The sequence below is a fragment of the Nerophis lumbriciformis genome, linkage group LG11 (assembly GCF_033978685.3).
Source record: "Nerophis lumbriciformis linkage group LG11, RoL_Nlum_v2.1, whole genome shotgun sequence".
Taxonomy (NCBI): Eukaryota; Metazoa; Chordata; class Actinopteri; order Syngnathiformes; family Syngnathidae; genus Nerophis; species Nerophis lumbriciformis.
In genome coordinates, this window is record NC_084558.2 from 5316410 (window position 1) to 5343327 (window position 26918).

The window sequence follows — 26918 nt, forward strand, 5'->3', positions numbered from 1 at the left end:
ATTTGTGGGTTTAGATCAGGGGATGTCATTGTGAGTTTGTGAAACCCTTTGAGGCATTTACGATTAAGGGCTATACAAATAACATTTGATTGACTGATTGATATTTTCTTAAGGGATGTGAGAATCTGTCTGTGAAATATTCTTGGCTACGGCTTTCATGCCAGTTTTATATTGAGCGAAATGAGGCTATCTGGAGGAGTTGTGACCAAGCAAAAGTCCTCATGATTTCCAAACTAGTTGAGACCAGGGCCGTTAATAGAGAGAGCATGGCCAACTACACGAGAGGTGCCATTTTTTGCTACCAATGACGTGTGCGGCTGTATCCGCAAGCATGCAATTGCAGTTGTTCTGACGTTATTATTTTATTTGATTTTGTCAGGAAAACTAAGTCTATTTATAGTTCATAACATTCTCCAGCTCAGAAACTTACATTAAAACAAGCTTTTATTTCGTCAAAGTAAAATTTTGCGGCCGTAATTGATGCACTTTGCTGCTACATTGATGCAGTGTTGAGTGCCCAGCAGGCTCTATAAAGCGCACCTGACAAGAAAACGTAAGAAACGTAAAAAAAATACAAAAAACGACCGAAAAAAGAACTAATTACCCTCATTTTGCCAAAATCGTTATTAGCTTTGGACCAAAAATCCCAGAGAAATTATGACTTTTGCGTGAAATATGTAAACTGTGGTGGGTGCCTCCAATGTATTATTTGTAATCACTGTATGTGCTATTCCTGTGCTTTTAGACTTAGACAAACTTTATTGATCCACTATCATCTATTATTACACACAAAATTTGATTTCTTTGATTTACTCTTTCAATGTCTACTCCGTCTATTTGTATTTGATTTTCTCTTCTGCGATTAGGTACTATGGAACATTTTTAGTCTCCTTTATACCTGCATTACCTTTTCCATCCTTACCCTTTCCACCCTTTGTAACTAAGCTACTGTGTGGAACAATTTCCCTTGTGGATCAATAAAGTTTGTGCCAGACTAAGTCGTATTGCATTATCTTAGTTTTACTGAGATTCAAGGTAAGGTCTGTTTTTGTCAAACAGTCTCTTTAATTTGTTAATTTCTTCTAATAATATTTGTATTAGGCAGCAAGGTGGAACAGGGGTTAGTACTAGTGTCTCACAATAACAAGGTCCCGGGTTTGATGTGTGGAGTTTGCATGTTGTCCCCGTGACTGCGTGGGTTCCCTTCGGGTAGTCTGGTTTACTCCCAAATATGCTTGCTTGAAATGCCAGGGATAGGTTGACTGGCAACACTAAATTGACCCAAGTGTGAGTGTTGTCTATCTATGTTGGCCCTGTCATGAGTTTACGACTTGTCCAGGGTGTACCCCGCCTTCCGCCACCCACACGACCCCGACAGGGACAAGCGGTAGAAAATGGATGTATGGATAAATTATTTGTATTAGCTTCTGTGGGTTCTGTCCTGAACAAAACGCAGACGATGTGTTGTGTCTTTACCTTGCACAAGAGTAGTGTGGCTCTCAAGTATTGACGGCGAACCTTCACTTCCCAAACATGTCTTCTTTTCGGGTTGTGGGGAAAGCAATGTAAAAGCTTTCCGCATTTCTCGCGGGTGGAGCAGCCCCATGCTGCACATCAGGGCATTTTTACACGGCGGAAAACTAATGAGGAAGCGCCGCAGACACATAGCAACAGCCAGGTAGCAGTCATGGAGCCCTGTAGTCACGTGAGTGCCTTTTGACCAATTATTGAGGAGATCGCTTAAAACCGGGTTGGCCAAACTCTTTTTATACACGGCTCTGGTTGAAACTAAATCAACAGCGCATGTGCTGGTTGCAGCAAAGTAATGGACAGCGTTTTGACTTAAGACACAATTTTATTAATAAGGGAATGGGTGATAAGGCCTGAAAATCCATATTTCAATATATGTATTGCAGCCTCTTGAGATAAGGATACACAGTATATTCCTATGTAATCTTTGACATATAAATTACAGTAACAGGTTACAGGTAGCTCTACCTTTGGCTGATGACATTATTTCCAGTTTTCGGACGTGTATGCTTTGTGCAGTTGCTTTGTGTAGTTGTATTTTTCTCTTGCTAGACTCTTAGTAATCTACTTGCTAAATTCATTTTCAAAGCTTGTTACTCTCCTCTGTAACTCAGTTCCAGCCAAAATTATGCTTTAGTGTACTCCACACTTACTCTGTATTTTTTGCTACTGTACATTCAAAATAGTTAAGTGGTCAGCATCACTTTTTGCCTCCTACTGCTCTCTTTCTCAGTGTGTCCTAATTATAATTGTAAGATCTGTAATCTATTTGCTTCCACGGATACAAGGATTAATAACTGAGAAGTGGCTCCGGACAAACTTTACCTAGCCACATCTGTCAGGATGTTACCGATTGTTTAAGCTTAACAATCCATTCCACAAACAAGTTTATTTCCATGCCAGTTAGTTGTAAAACGAGCTGTAATCGGTTTAGAACCTCTTGGGAAGGGAAATCACAGAAACGTGTCAATGATCCGGCTTAAGAGTTAGCAGTGCAAAAGTGTGTAAGAGAGAAATAAAAGCTGGAACGTTGGATAGAGAGCATTTGTTTGGAATAAAAACTAAGCAAAACACATCATAGCGAGACAAGAGGAATGAACTAAGGAGTCACTTATCTTGACCTTCACCACAAAACGGAGACAGACAGTGCACAAAAGGGCGTCTGCAGATATCTTATCACATTTTGACCTCAAAGTGCTTAGAAAGGTGGTATTTGGGTCGGAACAGTGGGGCTGAAAAGCACTCTTTTATCAAGACTGATTTGACAGTCTGCAACACATTGTAGTAATTTTCAGTGAAAAAGTACAGCAGTGTTTTCATTTCAATATGTCTTTGATAGAAAGTAGTACCTGGGAGAGAGCAGAGAGGAGACATTGAGCTGCTGTGGCGTCTGTGCGAGAGGGGAGTCGGCCACGCCGTCCTGGTTGTTTTCCAGCAACAGTTCTGAGGTATTACTCTCCCCGAAATCTTCAAAGTGCTCCTCCTCGCCGCCGATGACCGTCACCAGGGAGGGGTTGTGCAGTTCCGAGTTTAGGGAGAACCTTTGGGAAGGAGGCACACAATAATTGTCAACAATATGGCAACAGCATATTATAAAATACAATAGAATTTGTTTTTTCGACAAAATTAAATTTCTGCATATCAGTTTGTGAAATTGAGTGCCCAAATAAAGAATCTCACACGTTTGTGACTCAGTCTGTATATTTTTTATTTATTCATTATGAATGCAAAATGACCCATGATGGGGCCAAAGTAAGTTGCAGTTGTGTCCGTAGTTTGATAAAGAGTGTGAGATACACTATTGAATTCAGGAAAGTATTCATAATAAAAAATAAGGGTGCCATCCACGTGGCTCTTCCTTCCCCTTCCCCCTCTCTGTTCATGACTGTCTTCACCAACAAGAGTCTTCACTAAATCTAAAAGTGAGTATCATGACTACAGTATTTCTTATGGGAAAAAAACTAACACAGTACCACTGTTATTAACAATAGAAGTTGGATGTACTTTAGAGTAGTCAGTGTAATTCTTGTATAGTTATAACCACTAGTTACATCCGAGTTTCTATTGTCTCTTGAGGAATATAATTTAAAAAAAAGTGTGTACTCCCTTTGGTGACATATTTTACTGTAAAGTGTGGATAAAATACAATAAGGTTGGCTATTTGTTTGTTACTCCAATCGAGATATTGAAAATAAAACAAACCTACTTGAAAGCCCAGTCAAAAACTCTTAATCCTGCCATTGGAACAGCGGCAATCTGGACAAGTCTTTGAGTGTAATCTGCTAATTCAAATTAATCCGAAAGGCTGCTTTGGCTGCAACAAAATGGGGTGTGCTGTGGTGGAAAACCCTTGATCCTTCAAGATAGGGGGTTGAGGTTTTTTAATTGATTGGTTTTTACCAACAAAAAATACATCAAATAGATTTGGAGACTGATGCTTGCACAACACAGTGATCTTCATTTTGGAGGAAAGCTGAAAAACTGGCCTTTCCTGTTTTCCGACAGGATGTACGGAGACCCTCAGCACACTCAGGATGAGGATGTCTACATCAGCAAAAAAAAGCTTGCTTTCTCAGCATACATTATGCTTGTTCACAAAATAGGTGGTATTTTGCTGTCTGATTCAAAGATGAAAGCGCTACAAGAGTTCGATAAGAAAAACTACTTGTAAAAGTTCAAGGACTCTTCAGTGTCTAGACCGGGCCTCTGCAGCAGTGCTCTAAGCAAATATTAGGCAGAACCGGTTAAAGAATAACACTACCAATTCTAACGCCACTTACCCTTTACCCAGGCTCTTGGCGCATGGCCCCAAATTGAGGTCCCTCACACAGAGGGGCGGTGAGGCAAGTGAACGCATCTTTGAACACCCTCCACTGCCCTGGCGGGAAAGCCTAGGAGCAACTGGAGTTAAAACCCCGGACAACCAGAGTGGAATCCTGAAGTCTTACGATTTACCTCTACTGGAAACAAAAGCGAGACTAGAACAAGGTTCTAGACTTTGCAGACATCTACCAGTAAACTGTGCCCTGTGGCGCTGGTGCATCGTCTGTGCCACCACAAGAATGAATCAAAGAGGGTTGACTATGAGTGGGTTAATCAGATTTGAGGCTAAGCAACAGCCATCAGACAGTCCTGCTGACTGTCGGAGGGCCAAATGTGTGTGGGGACACAAGGGGGTTAATCCAGTTAGTCTTAATCCTCCATCCAGTGCATCGTAGCATAACCGTTTTTGGTTGCAGGAACTAGGTTGACTCAAAAACTCTATTAACCTAATGACTGTTTTCCCATTGTTAGAGCCATTTACTCTTTCTATCCGTCAAAGTCATGACGTCACTAAAGGGGTTGGCTTAAGGCCAAGTGCCAGTCTACTTAGGGAGGGGCTGGGATCTTGCTCAGGTGTTGCTGAGTGGAGGCGCAACAGTTTTTGACTGTGCCAGGCTATGATTTGTTTGCTCCCGTTTATTTTTCGGTTTTGTTACAAAGTAAGTTTGATTTATGTGGCTGTATGTTAATAAATATTTTTGTTAAACATGGACACAATTTTGGACATCAATTATTAGCCAGCCGCACACGTCTAAACTAGCTTCAGTTTTATTCGGCAACCAGTAGCAGTAATAGTTTAGGACTTTACCGCTACACTTAGTCAAAAACTGCCTCATCGGAACGAGAGTTGTTTATTAGGAAGCAACAAGCTACGAGGCTCGTTTTGGAAGAGGAACGCACGGGCCGCTGTCAGCGTTTGTTTGGTGATCGGCGGCGGAGGAAACTGATCGGCGAAGCGGCGGAGACCTTCTGCAATCAAGCTCTGCATCGGCAGCTACGAGTCCCACTGGAGAGATACAGGGTCGCTCATTGGGGACAGCAGCCAGCAGCAGCAGCAGCAGATCATCCCACCGAGCCAAGCAGCGCGCGTGCGTGCAGTGCGTGGAGGAGGACGCGGAGCAGCGTTGAGCCCGTCCTACACCTGTGTGGTATGTTTTAGCGGCGCGCCGACATAAACAAAAGCAAAACGGCCATTATTAAAATGTGTGCACACAAATATTGAAAAAAATCCAATGCATTGGTGACTATTTGACTTGACTTGCGCGCGGGTTGAAAAACTTTGACTTTTCCAAATGGAGGAGGAGGGAGCACAAATGTGCGCTGATGAACATAAACAGCCACAGGAGGACAATGTGGCTGAACGTGACAATGTTGGGCAAGGGGTTGAAGGAAAAAAACGTGTGGTAAAAATGACACCCAAAGCTCTAGGTCACAAAATTGAAAGTTTGCAGGGGGAAAGAAAATCAAAGTTGCAAAGACTATCAACGCTGAAAGAGGGGGTCATTGCCCTGTTAAATGACGAAACACGTTCACATGAGCTAAGGGAGGAATTTAGCAGGTTTATGGGTTTTTATCATGAAACCAGAAGAGTGCACAAAACTTTGTTGTCTCTGTTGCCAGATGATGAGTGTACTAAACATGAGATATGGTACAAAGCAAAAATGTTGAATTTTGATGGTTTTATTGACAAGGTTGACCGGTTGATGTATTCTCAAAATGATGATGATGACGATGATGATGATGAAGTTATAAATGATGGTTCTGCTGTTGATGGTGTTGAAAATGAAAGTGTACAACCCCACGACAGCATTTCAAATGTGCAATCCAATGTCTTATCAAAGCTCAATAATTCCGTATCCTCAAACAAAAGCAAAAGGTCTTCCACTTCTTCTGCTCGCATAATAGCAGAGGCAGATAAGGCAGCACTTATTGCCCGTGCTATTGCTCTAAAAGACATTCATGCATTGGAGGCGCAGGCAGCAGCTCTAAAGAGGAGACACGATGAGCAGGCAGCAGCTCTAAAGAGAGAACAGGAGGAACAAGCAGAGGCCATAAGGAGGAAAAAGGAGCAAATGGAGTTGGATGCTAAAATAGCATCCCACAATGCTAAATTGTCTGTCCTCCAGGAAGCCAGTGTTTCTGGCAGGAGCAAAAAGTCTGATGGAATGGAGTCCTATTATAGACAAGAGACACAACTGAGAAAAGTGCCTGTAGAACAGCTTCAGCAGTCTGTTAAAGCTGCTCCTTCAGAGCTTCACACAGCCAAGAAGGCCCCAAACAAGGTTCATTCACACCCTCAACCAAACAAACCCCTTTGCTCATCAACTTTGGATCCTGTGGAAAACCAATCAAGGCAACGTTTACCTCAAGCAGCTCAATCATTTCAAGGCAATAACACAATACCTGGTGAATTCCACACTGTATTACAAAGGCAAAATGAAATGATGGCACTCCTGGTTCAAGCACAAACCTCCCAATTACTTCCACAAAGACATATTCCGTTTTTTGAAGGTGACCCATTGCAGTTTCAGGCTTTCATAAAAGCATTTGAGCATTGTGTGGAGGAAAAAACCAATGATTGTGGTGACTGCTTATACTATTTGGAGCAGTTTACCAAAGGACAGTCGAGAGATTTGGTGCGCAGTTGCCTCTATATGCCTACAGAGAGGGGCTATGCTACAGCAAAACACCTACTAAGGGAACACTTTGGAAATCCTTCAAAAATAACAGCAGCCTACCTGGACAAAATCATGGTTTGGCCAAACATCAAATCTGAAGATGTAAAAAATCTCCAAGCTTATGCACTGTACTTGCGAGAATGCTCCAATGCGATGGAAGAGCTGCAATACTTGGATGAGCTCAATATGCCAGCTAGCATGAAGATGCTCATACAAAAGCTTCCTTACAAATTAAGGGACCAGTGGAGAGGAAAAGCAGCTGACATTGTTGACCAACAAAAGCGACGCGCTTGTTTCATAGACATTGTGAAATTTATTGAACATCAGGTCAGAATTGCTTCAGATCCTGTCTTTGGCGACATTCAGGACATTCCTCTGAATAAAACAATAACCAAACCCAAGCCTATACATCAAAGCAAATCACAGTTCAGAAGGAACAGTTTCGCAACTCATGTGGCAGTTGCCACTGAACCAAAACCGGATCCACACCTGAATAAGTTTATGAACACCTCCAAGACAAACTCTATTTCCTGTCTTTACTGTAAAAGTGAACATGCATTGGAGCACTGTCAGATATTGGGAAAGAAGGCGCACGGCGAAAAGCTTGACTTTTTAAAAGAAAAAGGCCTGTGTTTTGGTTGCCTGTGCACAGGGCACCTTAGCAAGAGTTGCAACAGGCGCATCACTTGCTCTTTCTGCAACAAGACTCATCCCGAAGTGCTACATATTGACAGGAGGCATCTGGAAAATGGAGAAAATAGCCAACTACCAAAGGTAAAAGCAGAGACTTGCACTACATCATCAACTTGTGGCCATACAGGGGCTGGCAAATATGGAATTTTACCTATCCTGCCCGTTCAAGTGAAGTGCTCAAAGGGCAGCAAGATAGTCCAGACATATGCTTTCCTAGATCCAGGAAGCACAGGGACATTCTGTTCTGAACAGCTAGTGAACAGGCTGAACACAGAAGGCCAAAGAACAAAAATCCACTTGCGCACCATGGGGCACAGTAAGGCGGTCCCGAGCAGCATCGTAAATGGCCTGGAAATCTCTGAGCTTACAGGTAGTAAGTTTTTTGAGCTTCCTGGTGTGTTCACTCAAAAACAGATGCCTGTGTACACTAACAATCTGATTAGTGAAGCAGAACTCGATAAGTGGCCTTATCTCCAAGGCATCAAAATTCCTCGAATAATTGCCAACGTGGACCTGTTAATTGGTACCAACGCCTCCAAGTTAATGGAACCATGGGAGGTGATTAACAGCCACGGAGACGGACCCTATGCTGTCAGAACCCTATTGGGGTGGGTAATTAATGGGCCATTACAAGGCAATGACACGCATAATGCGAGCCCCACAGTTACTGTTAATCGCACAATCGTCAACAGGTTGGAGGAACTGCTTATAAACCAGTACATGCATGATTTCAATGAGCAGGGTCCTAAAGATCAAGAGGAGATGTCAAGAGAGGAAATGAAGTACATGGAACTTGTGGAAAGCTCTGTTCAGCTCCAAGACGGACATTACCAAATGAAGTTGCCCTTCAAATCAGAAAATACTTCCTTGCCAAATAACATCTGTGTTGCTAAGCAACGTATCCGTGGCCTGGAAAGGAGACTACAGAGGAATGCAGATTTCCACAGTGAGTACACAAGCTTCCTCACTGACGTCATTAATAAAGGCTATGCGGAACAAGTGCCACAACACCAGTTAAAACCACGTGAAGGAGGTGTGTGGTATATACCGCACCATGGTGTATACCACCCTAGGAAGGGCAAGCTGCGGGTGGTGTTTGACTGTGGAGCAGAGTTTAAAGGGGTCTCACTCAACAGTCAACTCCTACAAGGCCCTAACCTAACCAACTCCTTAGTAGGAGTCCTTCTACGGTTCAGACAAGAATTTGTGGCAGTAATGGCAGACATAGAGGCCATGTTCCACCAAGTCAAGGTGGCAGAAGAGCACAGGGATTTTTTGAGATTCCTGTGGTGGCCTGAAGGGGACTTGAAGCAAGATCTTGTGGAACATCGCATGTGTGTTCATTTGTTCGGAGCAGTTTCATCACCCAGCTGCTCGTGCTTTGCTCTTAGAAAGACCGCTAACGACAACAAGCACAGCTTTCCAGAAGAGGTTATCGACACCATTAACAGGAACTTCTACATGGATGACCTGCTGAAAAGCCTTCCCTCTGATGAGGTTGCTGTCGGCTTGATCTCTGAGCTCAGGTCTGTCTGCCAGAAAGGAGGTTTCAATCTCACAAAATGGATCAGCAATAGCCGGAAGGTGCTTCAAAGCATCCCAGAAGAACACAAATCAAAAACCCTGCATGAACTAGATCTGGACAGAGACAAGTTGCCAATGGAAAGAGCTTTAGGTCTTCAGTGGTGCATTGAGACAGACACCTTTACCTTCAAGTTAAGTGTCAAGGAGAAGCCCCGCACAAAGCGCGGCATGCTGTCCATAATCAGTTCTGTCTATGATCCGCTAGGATTCCTAGCACCACTCATACTCCTTGCTAAGCTGTTGTTGCAGGAGTTATGCAGACAGAAGTGTGATTGGGATGACCCGATACCTCAAGCCTTCCAGCACAAGTGGAACAAATGGCTAGCAGACCTTGAGAAAGTGGCAGATTTCAAGATCCATCGTTGTATCCAGCCCAAGAACTTTGGAGGTATTGCAACGGCCCAATTGCATCACTTCTCAGATGCTAGTGAAGATGCCTATGGTACTGTCACATACCTCAAAATGGAAAACACACAGAAAGTAGTTCATGTTGCTTTCTTGTTTGGAAAGGCCCGAGTGGCTCCGCTGAAGCCTGTCACCATACCTCGCCTGGAACTCACAGCGGCCGTCGTCGCTGTTAGAGTGGACAAAATGCTCCAGGCAGAGCTGCAGCTTCCTCTGGAAAAATCTGTATTTTGGACAGATAGCACATCAGTTCTAAAGTACATAAAAAACGAAGATAAGAGGTTCAAGACATTTGTTGCAAACAGGGTGACAACAATAAGGGACCACACAGATGTGTCACAGTGGCGATACATCTCCACAACAAAAAACCCTGCCGACGATGCTTCAAGAGGATTGAAGGCAGAAGATCTGGTCAAACAGAGATGGATTGGAAGCCCAATGTTTCTATGGGAGCCTAAGGAAAACTGGCCAGAAGGGCCCATAGACATCAATGTTTCTGCTGAGGACCCAGAAGTTAAACGCAATCTCACAGTGAATGCAACTGTTGTTAATGATGTGAACGCTACTCATCAACTAATAACTTATTTCTCTGACTGGCAAAGATTGAAGGTTGCAGTTGCCTGGATCCTTAAGCTAAAAAAGGTCTTGCTAAACATGAGTCGGAAAAGAAGACAGCTACAATCTACACGTACTGTTGGTAATGGATCACTAGTAATGGATGTGCATAAGGAAATGCAGGCTGTGAGAGCTTCACTGGGAAGCCAGAAGTTGTCTCTTGATGATCTCTCAGAAGCAGAGATATCAATAATTTCTTTTTGTCAGCAAGAAAGATTCCACAGCGAAATCACTTCATTAACCTCTGGGAAACCAGTACAAAAGAGCAGCTCCATCTACAAGCTAGATGCAATTCTAGATGGGGGTCTTCTGAGAGTTGGGGGTCGACTAAACAAAGCAGCTATGCCCGAAGATGTAAGGCATCCCCTCATATTATCTAAAGACCAACACATCTCCAGCCTTATTCTCCGGCATTTCCACCAACTACTTGGTCATGGAGGAAGGAATCATATACTTTCAACTGTAAGGAAAAGGTTTTGGATCACAAACGCCAATTCCGCGGTGAGAAAGGTCACCACAAAGTGCAGATTCTGCAGACAATACAGAGGAAAGACTGGTGAACAAAAAATGGCGGACCTGCCCACAGAGAGAGTCACTCCAGATCTCCCCCCATTCACAAACGTGGGCGTGGACTATTTTGGCCCCATCAACGTGAAAAGAGGGCGCAGCATCGTAAAGCGTTATGGAGTAATATTCACTTGCATGGCAAGTAGAGCTGTTCATCTGGAAGTGGCTTACTCCCTCGATACAAGCTCATGCATTAACGCTTTCAGAAGATTCGTCTGTAGAAGAGGACAAGTTTCCCACATGAGATCCGACAACGGTACCAACTTTGTGGGAACAGAAAGGGAGCTAAGAGAGGCCTTGGCTTCCTTTGATCAAGCCCTTATCGAAAGATCTCTCGCACAAAAGGGAATCAAATGGAGTTTCAACCCACCGACTGCTTCTCATTATGGTGGCATATGGGAGCGCATCATCAGAATGATCAGAAAGATCTTAAGTGCCGTGCTTCGCCAACAAACACTGGACGATGAAGGCTTTCAAACTGTGTTGTGCGAAGTTGAAGCTATGCTAAATGATCGCCCCATCACAAGACCATCGGATGACCCAAATGACCTTGAGGCTCTGACGCCAAATCACTTACTCCTTATGAAAGGAAAACCAGTTCTTCCACCAGGTCTGTTTACAAAGATGGATCTGTATGCAAAAAGAAGATGGAGACAGAGTCAATACATCGCTGACCTTTTTTGGAAAAGGTGGATTCACGAGTATTTACCGTTGCTACAAGAGCGACAAAAATGGACAAATGAAAAAAGATGTTTCACACCAGGAGATATTGTTACAATAGTGGATGCTTCAGCACCAAGAGGAAGTTGGATCCTTGGAAGAATACTGGAAACATTTCCTGATAGGAAAGGCCTTGTACGTTCAGTTCGTCTGCAAACCAAAACGAGCATAATAGAAAGACCCGTAACAAAGATATGCCTTCTATGTGAAGGTATGGAGTAAAATAACTGCATTATTGCAAAAGGGAACCTGAAAACCTAAGAAAGAGGGTTTGTTTTGGTATTATGGCTCTATTTTTATTTTATTTATTTGTAATTAAATTGCTCTGTTCGTCACGCCAGTAGCAATTAGGGGCTGGTGTGTTAGAGCCATTTACTCTTTCTATCCGTCAAAGTCATGACGTCACTAAAGGGGTTGGCTTAAGGCCAAGTGCCAGTCTACTTAGGGAGGGGCTGGGATCTTGCTCAGGTGTTGCTGAGTGGAGGCGCAACAGTTTTTGACTGTGCCAGGCTATGATTTGTTTGCTCCCGTTTATTTTTCGGTTTTGTTACAAAGTAAGTTTGATTTATGTGGCTGTATGTTAATAAATATTTTTGTTAAACATGGACACAATTTTGGACATCAATTATTAGCCAGCCGCACACGTCTAAACTAGCTTCAGTTTTATTCGGCAACCAGTAGCAGTAATAGTTTAGGACTTTACCGCTACACCCATCAAGCGGCATTGAATTATTTTTTAAAATGTGATTGCTTAGGTTTGAATTTAAATTCAAACCGATGAGGACAATTCAAGAAATCAATGCACAAATATCAGATGAGGTTGCATGTTCGGCAACAACATCAAATAGTATTTTCCGTCAGCAAGACTGTCGTCAGTGGTAAAAGGAGGGAATCATCTTCTTCACTGAGAGAAAAAAAAAGGGAAAACAACAAAAGCACTGATCTTAACATTTCCTGTAATTCAAAGCTGGAATGGGAGGACCAATACACAATGACCAGTCACCAAGTGACCACTTGTCCCACATACACACAGAATGTCAAAGCTTTAGCAACACATGAAGCCTATGCAGCGTCTTACTGTGACAATTAAGAGTTATCATTTTCCATATAACACTTAATGTCCACCACAGCCGTAATTTCAATCCCAGGCTAATGTATCACACAGTGAAAACCTTCCAAACTAAAAGGGATATCAACCAATTAAAATATTTTCAAGCAGTCAGTACAGCAGTCTTATCTCAGCCTTTTCCCAGGCAAGAAGAAAGACAACACACTATAGTAACATTTGATTTGGATAAGAAATGGGGAACTCTGTGTTCAAGGGCAGTTTAAGTTATCTCAAAAAACAACTTTCATTTGTCAACAGTTTGTGACAATGTAGAGTGTAAAGGTGCGTGTGAATGTGTGAATACAGTAATACACCTTTCTTTTTGCTGGCTGTTCATAAAATTCACAAGAATAGTAAGATTGCTGTTTATTCTTCATTGCTATCCTTCTGTTTAATCTTCCCGTCTGCTGACCCAAATAGAACCTGAGCGAGCAGTGCTGGCACGAACATCACATGATCAGTGTGAAGGGTCAGCTCCAGGCTCGCCAGCTATATACACTGTACCTTCACCTTAACATTTACCACACACACTAATCGGAATTTGTGAACAGCATTAAGACTTCTACATTGGTGTCAAAAAGTCAACAAACATATTGCATGTGACTATACCGACCTGTTCATGGCGTCTTCGGGGTCATGAAGAGCCGCCTCGATACCGCTGTCCGTGTCCACATCCTCGTGCATCTCGGGGGGCACAAGGGCGCCGGTGTCCTCATCAGTGAAGGTCTCACATTCACTGTAGGTGCTCTCTGAACCCAGGTACGCACTGTCGGTCACCTCATTTTGCTGCATGAACACAAAAATATGATCAAAAACACAATTACATTGGTAGTAAAGGCAACATCGGTTTCAGGGAGTTTCAAAGTGTAGCACAGTGAGCCATAATTCAAAGAACATAATACAACCTACACCTTCAAAAACTACATTTTTGTGGCATTTTGATGTCACCCCAGACTCTGTTTACTCTCTCACCATAGGAACTAAAACTCAATTAATTTTGCCTTTGACATAAATAAATTTAGCTTATCACTGGTTCCGGTGTCCAATGTTTTTCCACAGAGGGCTGCATATTGAATAATTTAATGATATGGGGCAACTTTGATACCTTTTGTATATTAAAAAACGTTAAGACCAAACCAATGTAGTTCAATCAATATTTGCGAAGCTTAGGGATGTTCCAATCAGGGTTTTATTTTGCGGATTCTGATCATCCTTATGTGAGATCGGCCGATACCAATCATGTGTATTAACTGTACATTTTTAAATGTATTTATGTTAAATGTTATTGACAGTTTAACAATATCAACACAATCTCAAACTAGTCCTTTATTCTTTTCCTCTGTGTGTATTATGTATAGCCTCGTCCTCTAGTGATAATAACTTCATAATCATACTTAAGATAACAAAGAATTGCAGTTTATTTGCCGTAATGGAAGTGTTTACTATTAGCTTAGAGGAGCGGGTCTACACTGTGTTTGGAGACACATAATTAGCTGCTAGCTGCTTGTCAACCGGGGAACTAAACTGAATTAGGGTCAGCTAGGGGGATCGGCGTTTGTGATCTGCAATATAATGCATTAATCGGCAATGGCGATATATAATTCAGTTGATATTAATCGGTAACCGATCAGTCAGCAAATCCCTAGAAAAGCTATCTAAAAAAAACATAAAAATCTTAGCTATGTGTCATAGGTAACAGAACAAATTAGTGTCATATTTGATAATACATCTCAATAATAATTCAATAATTGGATTCCTATTTTACAAATAATATGCCAATAAAACTTTGAACACCCTTGTCGCAGGTTTAAATTTTTTTTTTTTGTTAAAGTGTTCTTTACTTTTTCCAAGGTGCTGTGCCTTCCTTGTAGTCCCCCAAGAAGAACCACCTCACACTTTAAAAACCCATAATACCACTTTACAGTCATGTAGACCATCCAATGTAACACCTCATTACATAAAAGTTGCCATTTTTTATGAACTATTCTAGATTTTGACAACAAAAAAAGAAAATATGAACCAAAACCCTGCAAGCCCATCAAATAATCTGAGAAAACATGTATCCACAGATGGTGTTTTTTTTTTTAAATCCTCGATGGCATTGAGGCCAAAATAGAAAAAGCAAACAAGTGACACACCACCAACACACTTCAGAGGCAGTCTGCTGCAATTGAGATGAACCCTACAACAAAATGAGATCAACATAAAAGGCTTGAAACTTGATCCATAGCGTCAGGACGTCAAAATGTGTATAAAAGCACCAATGAATACAAGACAGGTGGAAACTGTAGCAGTCAAAATTAACGATCAGGAGGAGCCGGGCCCAAAAAGCTACTCACATATCCAAAACCATTCTCTCAAGGCTGGAGTCATTGACAGGAAAGCTGGCCTTCCCTTAAAGCATCCTAATCAGCACTAGTAACACATCCTTAGCCCATGGAGCTCACACTGAGAGAGAGCAGGTTTGAAACTACTGTAAACACGTTCAGTTCCGCTGGGTGGTTGGGTGGTGGAAGGGAGGAGGAAAGAGCAAAGTCCACAGACTAGCGTTAGTCAGCTGTAACGCTCCTCGAGCAGTGGTGAGATAAAACACCATGACAACTACTTAATCACCTCTGTGGGAGTTATTATTATGGGATAAATCAGCAGCATCTCGAAGTTCACAATGAATTAAAGTTTTACATAACTGCTCACTGTGGGCTTCGGTCAAGACTTGTCAACAAGATACTGTTCGGAAATTCAAGTTAGTTGTGTTAAGTCCAACTGCTATGTTTAATTGAGAGGTCAAATTTTTTTAAATGTGACAGGGAAGGAAAGACTGGGTGGATATAGGGGCTTGCGCCGAGGCTTGGCTGTACAGCGTCACCTTGCTTGTTTTGAAAGCAAACAGTGTCAGAACAGTGTAACCATTGAGGAGAAACCATTTTCTGCCAGGAACTTGAGTGAAAAAATCAAGCCCACGGACACAGGTGAGGCATCTACTTAAAAAAAGACGCAGGCAAACATTACACACAGCCGTCCAATGGACAGGAGCCAGAGAAACCTGTTTAAAGTTATTAATTTACCACTAGATCAAAGCAAATGGAGGACATGTCCTTCCTTAGTGATCATTTGTACACATTTGTTTGTAAACACTACTGTACAACTACACCAAACTTTTTAGAAATACTGTGGCCCAATAGTGAGTAGTTTTACCTTATATTAGTTTTATTTAGTTGTATTTAACCCTTCATAGCTGTTGAAAAAGATTACTTAAACCATCCATCCATCCATTTTCTACCGCCTGTGCCTCTCGGGGTGGCGGTAGGTGCTGGAGCCTATCCCAGTTGCACTCGTGCGGAAGGCGGTGTACACCTTGGACAAGTCGCCACCTCTTCGCAGGGCCAACACAGACAGACAACATTCACACTCACAAGGTGAAGTGAAGAAGTTCTGGCTGGATCTTGCCGGACTCACTTGGATGCACAGCAAGGGCTCTGGAACCAGTCCTCTCGAGAGGGGCTGGACTCTCTTCCACTCTGGCGTTGTATGCAGTGAGAAGCGACGGGCGGAGAGGGTGAAATATTTGTTTCCCCGCGACTCAGAACCTGTACTTTTGAGTTGAACCCGGTAGACGAGAAGGTAGCTTCACTCCGCATTCGGGTGAGGGGACGGGTCCTGGCTATTGTTTGTGCTTACGCACCAAACAGCAGTACAAAGTACCCGCCCTTTTTAGTTCTGCTGAGGGACTTCAACGTTCACATTGGCAACAACTGTGAAACCTGAACAGGCATGATTGGGAGAAATGGCCGCCAAACACCAAGTGGTGTTTTGTTATTTGACTTTTGTGCTCGTCACAGATTATCCATAACGAACACCATATTCAAACTTAAGGGTATTCATTCATTTGGCACCAGGACATTCTAGGCCGCAGTTCGATGATCGACTTTGTGGTTGTGTCACCAAATTTAAAGTTAAAAGTACCAATGATTGTCACACACACACTAGGTGTGGTGAAATTTGTCCTCTGCATTTGACCCATCCCCTTGTTCACCCCCTGGGTGGTGAGGGGAGCAGTGGGCAGCAGCGCCCGGGAATAATTTTTGGTGATTTAACCCCCAATTCCAACCCTTGATGCCGAGTGCCAAGCAGGGAGGTAGTGGGACCCATTTTTATAGTCTTTGGTATGACTCGGGGTTTGAACTCACAACCTACCGATCTCAGGGCGGACACTCTAACCACTAGGCCACTGTTTGCAGTCTCATGTTTTGGACACTCGGGTGAAGAGAGGGGCAGAGCTTTCTACAAATCACCACCTGGTGGTGAATTGGCTCCGATGGTGGGGGAGGATCCCGGTCAGAGCTGGCAGGCCCAAACGCATTGTGAGGGGCTTTTGGGAACGTCTGGCAGAGTCTCCCGTCAAAGAGTTTCAACTCCCACCTCCAGAAGAACTGTGAACATGTCATGAGGGAGGCGCTGGACATTGAGTCCGAGTGGAACATGTTCCGTGCCTCTATTGTCCAGGAAGCCAATCGGAGCTGTGGCTGCAAGCTTGGTGCCTGTTGTGGCGGTAATCTCAGAACCAGCTGGTGTCCACCAATGGTGAGGGAAGCCATCAAGCGGAGGCAAAAACATGTGACATGGAAAACGACTTCCGGATGGCTTCGAAGCAATTCTGGACCACCATTTGCCGTCTGAGGAGGGGAAGCAGTGCACTGTCAACACCGTGTATGGCGGGGATGGTGTGCAGCTGACCTCGACTTGGAATGTTGTGGATCGGTGGAGCGAATATTTTGAAGACGTCCTCAATCCCACCTACACGTCTTCCTGTGAGGAAGCAGTGCCTCAGGAATCTGTGGTGGACTCTCCTATTTCTGGAGCTGAAGTTGCAGAGGTAGTGAAAAAGCTCCTCGGAGGCAAGGCCCCAGGGGTGGATGAGATCTGTCCTGAGTTCCTTAGGGCTCTGGATACTGTGGGGCAGTCTTGGTTAACACAACTCTGCAAAATTGCGTGGACATCGGGGAGGTTCCTCTGGATTGGCAGACTGCGGTGGTAGTTCCTTTATTTAAGAAGGGGAACCAGAGGGTATGTTCCAACTATTGTGAGATCATACTCCTCGGCCTCTCTGGTAACGTCTATTCAGGTGTACTGGAGAGAATGCTAAGCCAGATAGTCGAACCTTTGACTCAGGAGGAGCAGTGTGTTTTCGCCCTGGTCTTGGAACTGTGGACCAAGACCAGAGTCAACAGGATCCTCGAGGGAGCATGGGAGTTTGACTGTGTCCCTTGGGAGGTCATGTGGGGAGTGCTCAGAGAGTATGGGGTGTCTGACTGCCTCATTGTGTCGGTCTGTTCCGTGTATGATCGGTGTCAGAGCTTGGTCCGCATTGCTGGCAGTAAGTCGGACCTAGCACTGGTGAGGGTTAGACTCCGCCAGGGCTGCCCTTTGTCACCGGTTTTGTTCTCAACTTTTATGGACAGATTTTCTTGGTGCAGTCAGGGTGTTGTGGGGATCCAGTTTGGTGGCTGCAGGATTAAGTCTCTGCTTTTTGCAGAAGTTGTGATCTTGCTGGCTTCATCCGACCAGGATCTTCAACTATCACTGGATCGGTTTGCAGCCGAGTGTGAAGCGATTTGGATGAGAATCATCACCCCCAAGTCCGAGTCCATGGTTCGCGCCCGGAAAACGGTGGAGTGCCATCTCCGGGTTGGGAAGGAGATCTTGCCCCAAGTGGAGAAGTTCAAGTACCTCAGAGTCTTGTTCACAAGTGAGGGAAGAGTGGATGGTGAGCTCAAGAGGCGGATTGGTGCAGCATTTGCAGTGATGCGGACCATTATCGGTCGGTCATGGTGAAAAAGAACTGAGCCGGAAGGCAAAGCTCTATTTACCGGTCGATCAATGTTCCTATCCTCACCTATGGTCATGAGCTTTGGGTTATGACCGAAAGGACAAGATCACGGGTACAAGCAGTCAAAATGAGTTAACTCCGTCGGGTGGCGGGTCTCTCTCTTAGAGATAGGGTGAGAAACTCTGTCATTCGGGAGCAGCTCAGAGTAAAAACTCTGCTCCTCCACATCGAGAGGAGCCAGATGAGGTGGTTCAGGCATCTAGTCAGGACGCCGTAGGTGTTAAGGGCACGTCCGACCGGTGGGAGGCCACGGGAAAGACCCAAGGACACAACAGCAAGAGGTGGGGAGCGAACCTAGAACCCTCAAGTTTCTGGCGGGGCCGCTCTTCTGGCACAGCTGCACTACCCACCACACCACGCCATCCACCAGGGAGAGTTGAAACTCTATGGATGTCTAGAAGTCTGAATGCCACTTCTACTTCCGGTTGTTAAAAGCACTAAATGGAAGGACACTGCAGCACCTGCAGTGAGCGAATTCGTCCAAAAGATGGCGCCAAAGCACAAACAATAAAATATCCTCTAAGTGTTTTTGCTTGTTTTTATTTTTTTATTAAATTATTTTTATCATCTCCTTTAGCAAAGAAAAATCCCCAAATTAGCCGCTTCGTCTATAAGCCGCAGGGTTCAGATTGTAGGACAAAAGTAGCGCCTTATTGTCCGGAATTTACGGGTTTTTATATTGTGCTCCTGAGATAATGTTTCTGATCAATTTAAATGTATTGTTTATTGACTTTATAAAATGTTATTTTTCAAGTCAGTCTAAAAATGTTTAAAGTTTAAATAAGGATACCTTTTTTTTTAATTCAGGCAAATTGATGCACTTTCAATCTTTTCTGTAACAGACTAAAACAATGTTAATAAAGTTATTATTTGTTGTAAGTTGATTTCATTGATTTTTTCCTTAATGTTAAAAAGGATACAATGTTATGCAGAGGTGTACTTATAACAATTTTATAGACAAATGACACTGTTTATAGTCACGACGGAGAGTGTAAGGGATGGGGATGTTTTATTCTTTCTAAAAGGGGTGTAACAGAAAATGATTGTGAAGCACTGACTTAAACAAACATGTAATAATGATTATATAATGGCAACAGTCAAAGTCGAGAACAAATTAATGTACTTTCCATTGCCTTTGAAAGGGAAACATAGTTTAAACACGTTTTAAAAATTCTATAGAGTAACCTCCTGCATATACCTGGAATTTGTCTAGAAAAATGGTCACCAAATAGCACCTTAAAATGATTCTGCTTTGCAAATACTCATACCATTTCTGATACCACCACCTGCCATCATTGTTTCAGTTCAAATACGTTATGTGGCTTGTTCTAACAAGTAGTGTCACTGACTTGCAAGGTACTGTATACCGGGATTTTAAGCAAAATTAGCAATTACAAAATTAGCAAAAGGAAATGTAATTAACTTCTACTCCACTCAATCTTTGGTTAATCAATTTGATATAATTATATTGTTATTTAAAGTGGGTGGCAATGGCTCAGAAGGTAGAAGATCATCCTGATATTGTATCATTTCACCTAATTTGCCTGAAGTGCCGCCCACACTGGTGTAAGAATATAAATGGATGTTTGGTGCTGGTCAGAGAGGCTGTTGGTAAGAATTAGCAGTTGTGTTTCATCTCACGCAGTTGTGACTACAGATGTAGCTTTAGTTAGCACTATGGGTATCTTGAAAGGTGCTATATATATGTTACGTTTTCTGGTCTGGAATTAAGGATGCAGGGCAAGGAAGGGGCTGTGCAGGCAAGAAGTGTGTTTAGGGAAGACACAGATTGTGCAAAACATATCTAGTGCAGCATAGAAGTGCACAAAAGGAAAACAGTTGTTGGGGTAGAAAGCATGGGAAAATAGCTAACAAAGTCAAAACGGAAATGTGGGATCATGACAATATAAATCCAATCTATCGTCATCGCTGAGTACCACTAGAGGGAGCCTAGTGTCAGTACGCTTCGAGATGCAAGCATTTACTCAAGACCAAGTGAGGGCCTTGGTACCTTGTCCTGTATGTATTTGTTTAGCCAGAGTTTGTCTGCACCTGCACAGCTGAATCAGACATGTTGGAGGCATGAACAGAAAAAGCCCCTATTAGGGCACTGGGTCACCAGGAGAAGATAAAACAACACTATTCATAACTCCCTATTGTTTAAAGTGCACACACCAGCAGAAAAACATATTTTGCAGGGGCCAGTTCTGCACACCAGGGGGGGGGGATGGGAATGTCAGATATGCTTACCACAACTGTAAAAACAGTCCACACTCTGGCAAATTCCACCCAATTCAATATTTGTCAAAGAATCCTGTGAAACTTATGCCTGCCAGATGCTCTTCAATGTCAGCCAAACCAGGTTGTTCAGTCTGTGGAATATTTTCAGAGTAGTAATGATAGCTGTGTGAGCCGCTTGTATAATCACAGCGGTTGGAGTGTGAGTGCATGTGGAGTTCAAGCCCAAACTACCACCAGAGCGGGCAGTAGCGGCCTTGAAATGCGGCACCTCACCTCGTCATATTCTTCTGGACAGCCCACAGCTCCGTCTCCTGGACTGTAGTTTGCACTGTACAGCTGCGGCTCCGGGCCTGCAAGACAGAAGAAGAGTACAACGTGTTTAATGTGTGCAGGCAGTGTAAACATTACATCATTGTGCAAAGGAAGCTTTGCAAACACAGGAAAGTGTTGACGTTTGCACACAAACAAAAGAGAAGAAGAATTTAAACGGGTAATGTTACAACACTAGAAAAACTAAAAGCAACACCACGGTGATAAAGATAGTCTGTCTTGTGCTTTGTGAAGTGAACAATCAGCACATTTTAGAAGTTGTGCCCTTGCACAAAGCACAATTATGTAACGTTTACACTCACATTTCAAGGGCTATAGGGTGTCACGTGATGAGGACACGAGTAAAATACAATAACAATAAAAACCCAAGGCGTGAACCCGCATCAGATTGGTCACAACACTGACGTTTTGTGTAAAATGCACCTAAACACAAGAGGGAAGTAACCTGAGACGGGCTAGGTGGAGTCTCAAGTATCAGCCTAATAGAGCTTCAATAGGGCACCATTCTTGAAGCAGTCAGTAGAACCAGTGGTCTTATATAACTGTCCAAGTTTGTGCACATTGCAGGCCATATAAGTGAGATGAGACTGCAGACATGCCACAGCTACGACGGGGGATGAGGCATTTCTATACCCTGCAGCTATGTCTTTTATTAAAAACAAAAACCTGTCTGCAACAAAAGCTACAGGTGGAGGCTGGGAGATAGTAAAGAAGGTTTTTATTCCAGACATGCACATAAACAATTTATAGTAAAGTAGAGAGGGATAGTGAGCCAGTGAGGATGGCAACCTGATTCAAACAGGAAATCAAAACACATAGAAATGTTAACTATGACTCTGTGTTTCTAAAACATGAATTTGGCCTGCCACAGAAAGATTTGGTGTACATTTTTGATTTGTTCAAATCCAGCGTATTCACTGTAGTTTCAACTCAGTAGATGGCATCATAACTCTTCTTAACACACCTCATAATCACATAACCACAACTGACTTGGTCGCACATTAGCATGCATTTCCAATGGGGTTGAAACAATTCCTCGAGTAATTTGAGTACCTTGATTACAGAAATTGATCGATGATTTTTCTCTGCCTTTTAGAAATCTTTTTTTTAATGGTAAACCTAAAAGCATGATATGGCTGATAGCTAGTGACAGAAGATAAGTTAGTCGTGCTAGCTAAAACTGAACTTGGCCTATAGCAGGGGTAGGGAACCTATGGCTCTAGAGCCAGATGTGGCTCTTTTGATGACTGCATCTGGCTCTCAGATAAATCTTAGCTGACATTGCTTAACACAATAAGTAATGAATAATTCCGCTGGTAATGACGATGTTAAAAATAACGTTCAAAATATAAAACATTCTCATGCATTTTAATCCATCCATCCGTTGTCTACCGCACCTGTTCAAGAAGTCGCATTAATGGTAAGAAGTATTTTATTTATTATTGGTTAGCTTCAGAATAACAATGTTATTAAAAAGAGTAAGGGACTTATTATACTCTAAAAATGTTGGTCTTACTTAAAAATGCACGCGTTTAGTTGTATTCAGTGTTAAAAAATATGATATGGCTCTCACGGAAATACATTTTAAAATATTTGGCTTTCATGGCTCTCTCAGCCAAAAAAGTTCCCGACCCCTGGCCTATAGCATGAATTGAAGTTTAAAGATTGTATGGTGACAGTCAGAGTAGTAACAGCAATGTAATGCTAGTTTGAATCAAACAAATGTTTATTAGCGCTAATCTCTAATTTGCGAGCATACGTTACTTCCTGTGTAAGGTCAAAAACATAATTTTACAATAAATGTATTTTAGGATGAAGGACAATGGCTGTAAAAATGCGAGTGAATGTGATTTACTGTATGTTCAAATGTGTTACAAAATGTACATTTGATGCTGTTTCTCAAGTGAAGACAAATACATTAAAAAAGGCAATGCACTTTATCTGTACTGCAAATAAAAGAGTGATTTTATTAAATGTCTTATTTTTTCTTATAAATTGCCCCTTAATAAAAAAAACAACAACATGGTTTATACAATTACTTGAATTACCAAATGAATTTTCAGTAGAATATCCGATAAAATATTCGATAGCTGCAGCACAAAAAGTGTGTACATTATCTTTAAAATCAGCAAACACTTACATGGACTACAGGAAACATAATGAATGTTTATTTAAACTTGCTTGCAGCGGGAAAAGAAACCAATATCCGTTTGTCATAACTTTATGTTCTGTTGTTAAATAAGGTTTAATAACATAAGATAACGCTGCACATTTCTTATGACAAAACCAAAAAGCTCTGTTTTACCCGCCCACACACAAACACTTTTTTGTCATGGCAAATTACACAACATAATTTATGGCCACAGATACATTGAGTTGTACACAAAACATTATGTGTCGAACTGATTCTTGTTTCACATTTGTCATTGTACTATAAAAAAAGACACTGCCTGAGATTTCAGAAGGTCAATATTAACGACACCGCTGTGCCTCTGGCAACCAGGAGCAGGAACAATAAAGAAACTTTGGACAGGCAACGGAGAGAGGGAACATTAAATTATTTAGACGAACAGGACTCTCAGCCCTCAGTCGGGCTCTGAAATATCGCCAATCTGCCTGCGTGTTTGTGCAGCTAAGGCTTTCAAGTGCATAACTTATTAATGTGAGGGGTGTAACGAGACCTATTCCAAGCTATGGAAAAGAGGACTAATAGTATCAATGTGAGTAAGTGGATTGTGGGAAGCAGCGCTTTGATGTTGACGTTTATATTTTTAATAAATTGAGATGACAGGAAACTTGACATTAAATGTGTTTGACTTGCCTCCATTGCTGATTGCTGAAATTCCTCTGTGAAAGTCTTCATAACTGATTACTCCCAGGCCGCTGGGATCAAGAAACCTGGTCAGATCTTTTACCTGGAACATAGAAGCAAGGTCAAATTATTTACATTTCAAAGTCTTGTTTCGCATTGAGGTAAATTACATTTGTGACGCCCCCTATGGGTTGTAGTGAAAATGCTTTCCAAAGACACGCTAGCATGTGCTACATCCATCCAACCATCCGTTTTCTATCAATATCAACACAATATTTAAAAAACGAGTTCCATATTCTATTTTACATCCATCTATTTTCTACTGTTTTTACCCTTTAGGCGTCGCGGGGGTCTGGAGCCTATCAAAGCTGCACTCGGGCGGAAGGCAGGGTACACCCTGGACAAGTTGCCTCCTTATCGCAGGGCCAACACAGATAGACAACATTCACACTCACATTCACGCACTAGGGCCAATTTAGTGTTGCCAGTCAAATAGCTTAAATTGTTCATAATCATTACATAGAAGGTCAATGACTTATGAGCAATTACCATATTGACCTGAATATAAGACATGTTTCCCTACAGTATGTTTGGGATCTAGTGGTTTACAGTATTTCATTTTAGGGAAAAAACTTTTTTCAAATTCTTTAAAATGAATAAATCGATTAAATGCCCTGAGATTTAAAATGAGGGGTTGTCTTATTTTCTGAGTCATCTTTGGTTTGGGTCAATAGAAGTTGCAAAGTTCAGACTTTTTGGCTGAGGGTAGCCATGTTTTTCCAAGCAATATTTTACATCCATATGCTTGTCAGTCACCTAAAAATGTGTATGAAATGTAATGTCTCTGAACACCTTGAAGTTAGTGGTTTGGTAGAGGGCACCGTGTGAAAAAAGACAATCTAATAATGGGGTCAAAGTTTGTGGTTTTGATAATGGTCAGGAATCCCAGTAAGGGTGCGTGTTTTGACCAATGTTCACCCTGTTGCGTGCAGCAGATCAGGAACAGAATAGTTAAGTTGAAAAAACAAACAAATACAGTCAAGTATAACTATTTGTATTAATGATGAAGGTTTTAGGTACATAAGCATTAATAGACTGAATGTAGCTAAATATAACAGCAAAACTCAACATTGACAGGCAAAAGAAAGCTAACTTTTACAGTCGTTTTATGAAAGAGAGATTTTTAGATGCATTTCAGAATGTACAAGAATGTGTAAAGGAATTACACATTTCTTTTTGTTCAAAATGAAATGACAGTCATTATATGAAGCAGCTTTTTTGCAGTGTCTCTGCACTCCAGTGTTAAATGGGTTACGTTAGGGCACCTACATACTGTATATTCCACCAGGCGGTAACCTAGCAACAAGAGCATGCTTCCGTCACTGCAGCACCTCAGCGAATAAAAATAACACCAAATCTGAGCGGATGGGAAAGAATGTGAAGAAACTCCAGGGTCCATTACTGATGCTGAATGCGCGGTGACCTGCATTCAAAGAGACGTTTTGGACAGCGTGGGGATCGTATCTGCGGAGCTGACAGCTGCAGCGAACAATCAAAATTTACACACAAATAACAGACCGGCACATGCCATGGGACAGAAAAGTTACACAAACCCACTATTACAATCCAATTACTGACAAAAGAGGCTGTGTGAGACGCTGAAAGCATGTAAGCGAGGTTTCTGCGGTTAAGACAATAAGAATTCTGGAACAGAGCCTCTTGTTCTGTAATTATGTATCAGTTACACATGCAAACAAGCTGATCTGCTCACAAATTCTGATCTCTGACTCAAGGCACGAAGAAGGCTCTAACTGCTAATAAACAAAGCTGCATTTGTGATTTATGACAGCTGTTGAACTGGTAATTAAAGCCCAAAGAGAGATCAACAAATGGCGCTTAATGTAAGGAATAAGCTTGTGAAACTAATTTTGCCGTGATAACAACTTTCCATATATTGGTTAGACTGTACAGAACATCTTTCGTGGTGTCACAAAATGAATACGGCTGATCTTTTCCATTTCACAGTGGGGCAATGTGTTCCATGCAGCTATATGCAGAAACGCCTCGGCGGGGGAAGGTGAGAAAGCGGAGGTGTGACTGCAGAGACTTGATGGCAGTTTCTATACAGAGTTAAGAACGAACATTGAACTTCTTTGCTATGAGTTCAACTAGAGGCTGGGCGATATATCGATATACTCAATATATCGCGGGTTTGTCTCTGTGCGATATAGAAAATGACTATATCGGGATATTCAAGTATACGTTCTCACGCAGTTGCTTTTAGCTGCGGGGCATTAAACTGCATGCGTTTCTCACTCTTTCCTGTCTCTCCTTCTCACAGAGACTTAAAATAAGCGCACCTTCTTACATACGTCACATACTGTCACGTGAGCAGACAGGTAGCGACATGGTAACGTTAGCTGTGATGCTAACAGCTAACGGTGGGGTTTGAGTGGTAATACGAGAGAAAGAAGGTGCGAATCTGGTAACAAATGGAGGAATAATTAATTCCCAAGAAAAATAGCACGGGGTCCATCGTCTGACGGTGGTTTGGCTTCAAGCGGGAATAAGTCTTTACATGTCAACATCTCCGTTCGGTGCCACACCAACTAGCCGAAGCAACTATTTCCACATCAACACCGTAGGACATATACTATTTGATATGCAGCTCATTTTTATGTGACACTTATTGAAATATCTTGTGTGTCGTCATGCACAAAAGTGCGCTTTATTTGTTTTAAACTATTGTAGTGGCGTTCTGTACAAAAAGTGCACTTTAATTTAGTGTTGTTTTGAAATGTCATCTTAGTGACATCATTCACAAAAGTGCACTTATAGCTTGTTTTAAAATGTCTCTGACAATCTTGCACTTTCTGTTTTGGAAATGACATGAATGTTAGTGCCACTGCTTAATAACTGTTTAAT

The 26918-nt window shown here is 42.3% G+C and overlaps 1 protein-coding gene across 3 annotated transcripts in view; it reads right to left on the reverse strand.

The window, feature by feature from the left end:
• rab11fip3 (RAB11 family interacting protein 3 (class II)) overlaps positions 1-26918 on the reverse strand; it is a 61634-nt gene that overhangs the window by 14144 nt on the left and 20572 nt on the right. For 2 of the 3 annotated variants that reach the window (XM_061967619.1, XM_061967621.2), the window contains exons 2-5: positions 24003-24096; positions 21125-21201; positions 13337-13509; positions 2880-3071 (exon numbers count right to left, since the gene is read on the reverse strand). In XM_061967619.1, the coding sequence (XP_061823603.1) occupies positions 2880-3071; positions 13337-13509; positions 21125-21201; positions 24003-24096 (536 nt within the window). Of the gene's footprint in view, positions 1-2879; positions 3072-13336; positions 13510-15061; positions 15198-21124; positions 21202-24002; positions 24097-26918 lie in introns of those variants that run through there. The other variant, XM_072914064.1, reaches the window with a different exon arrangement.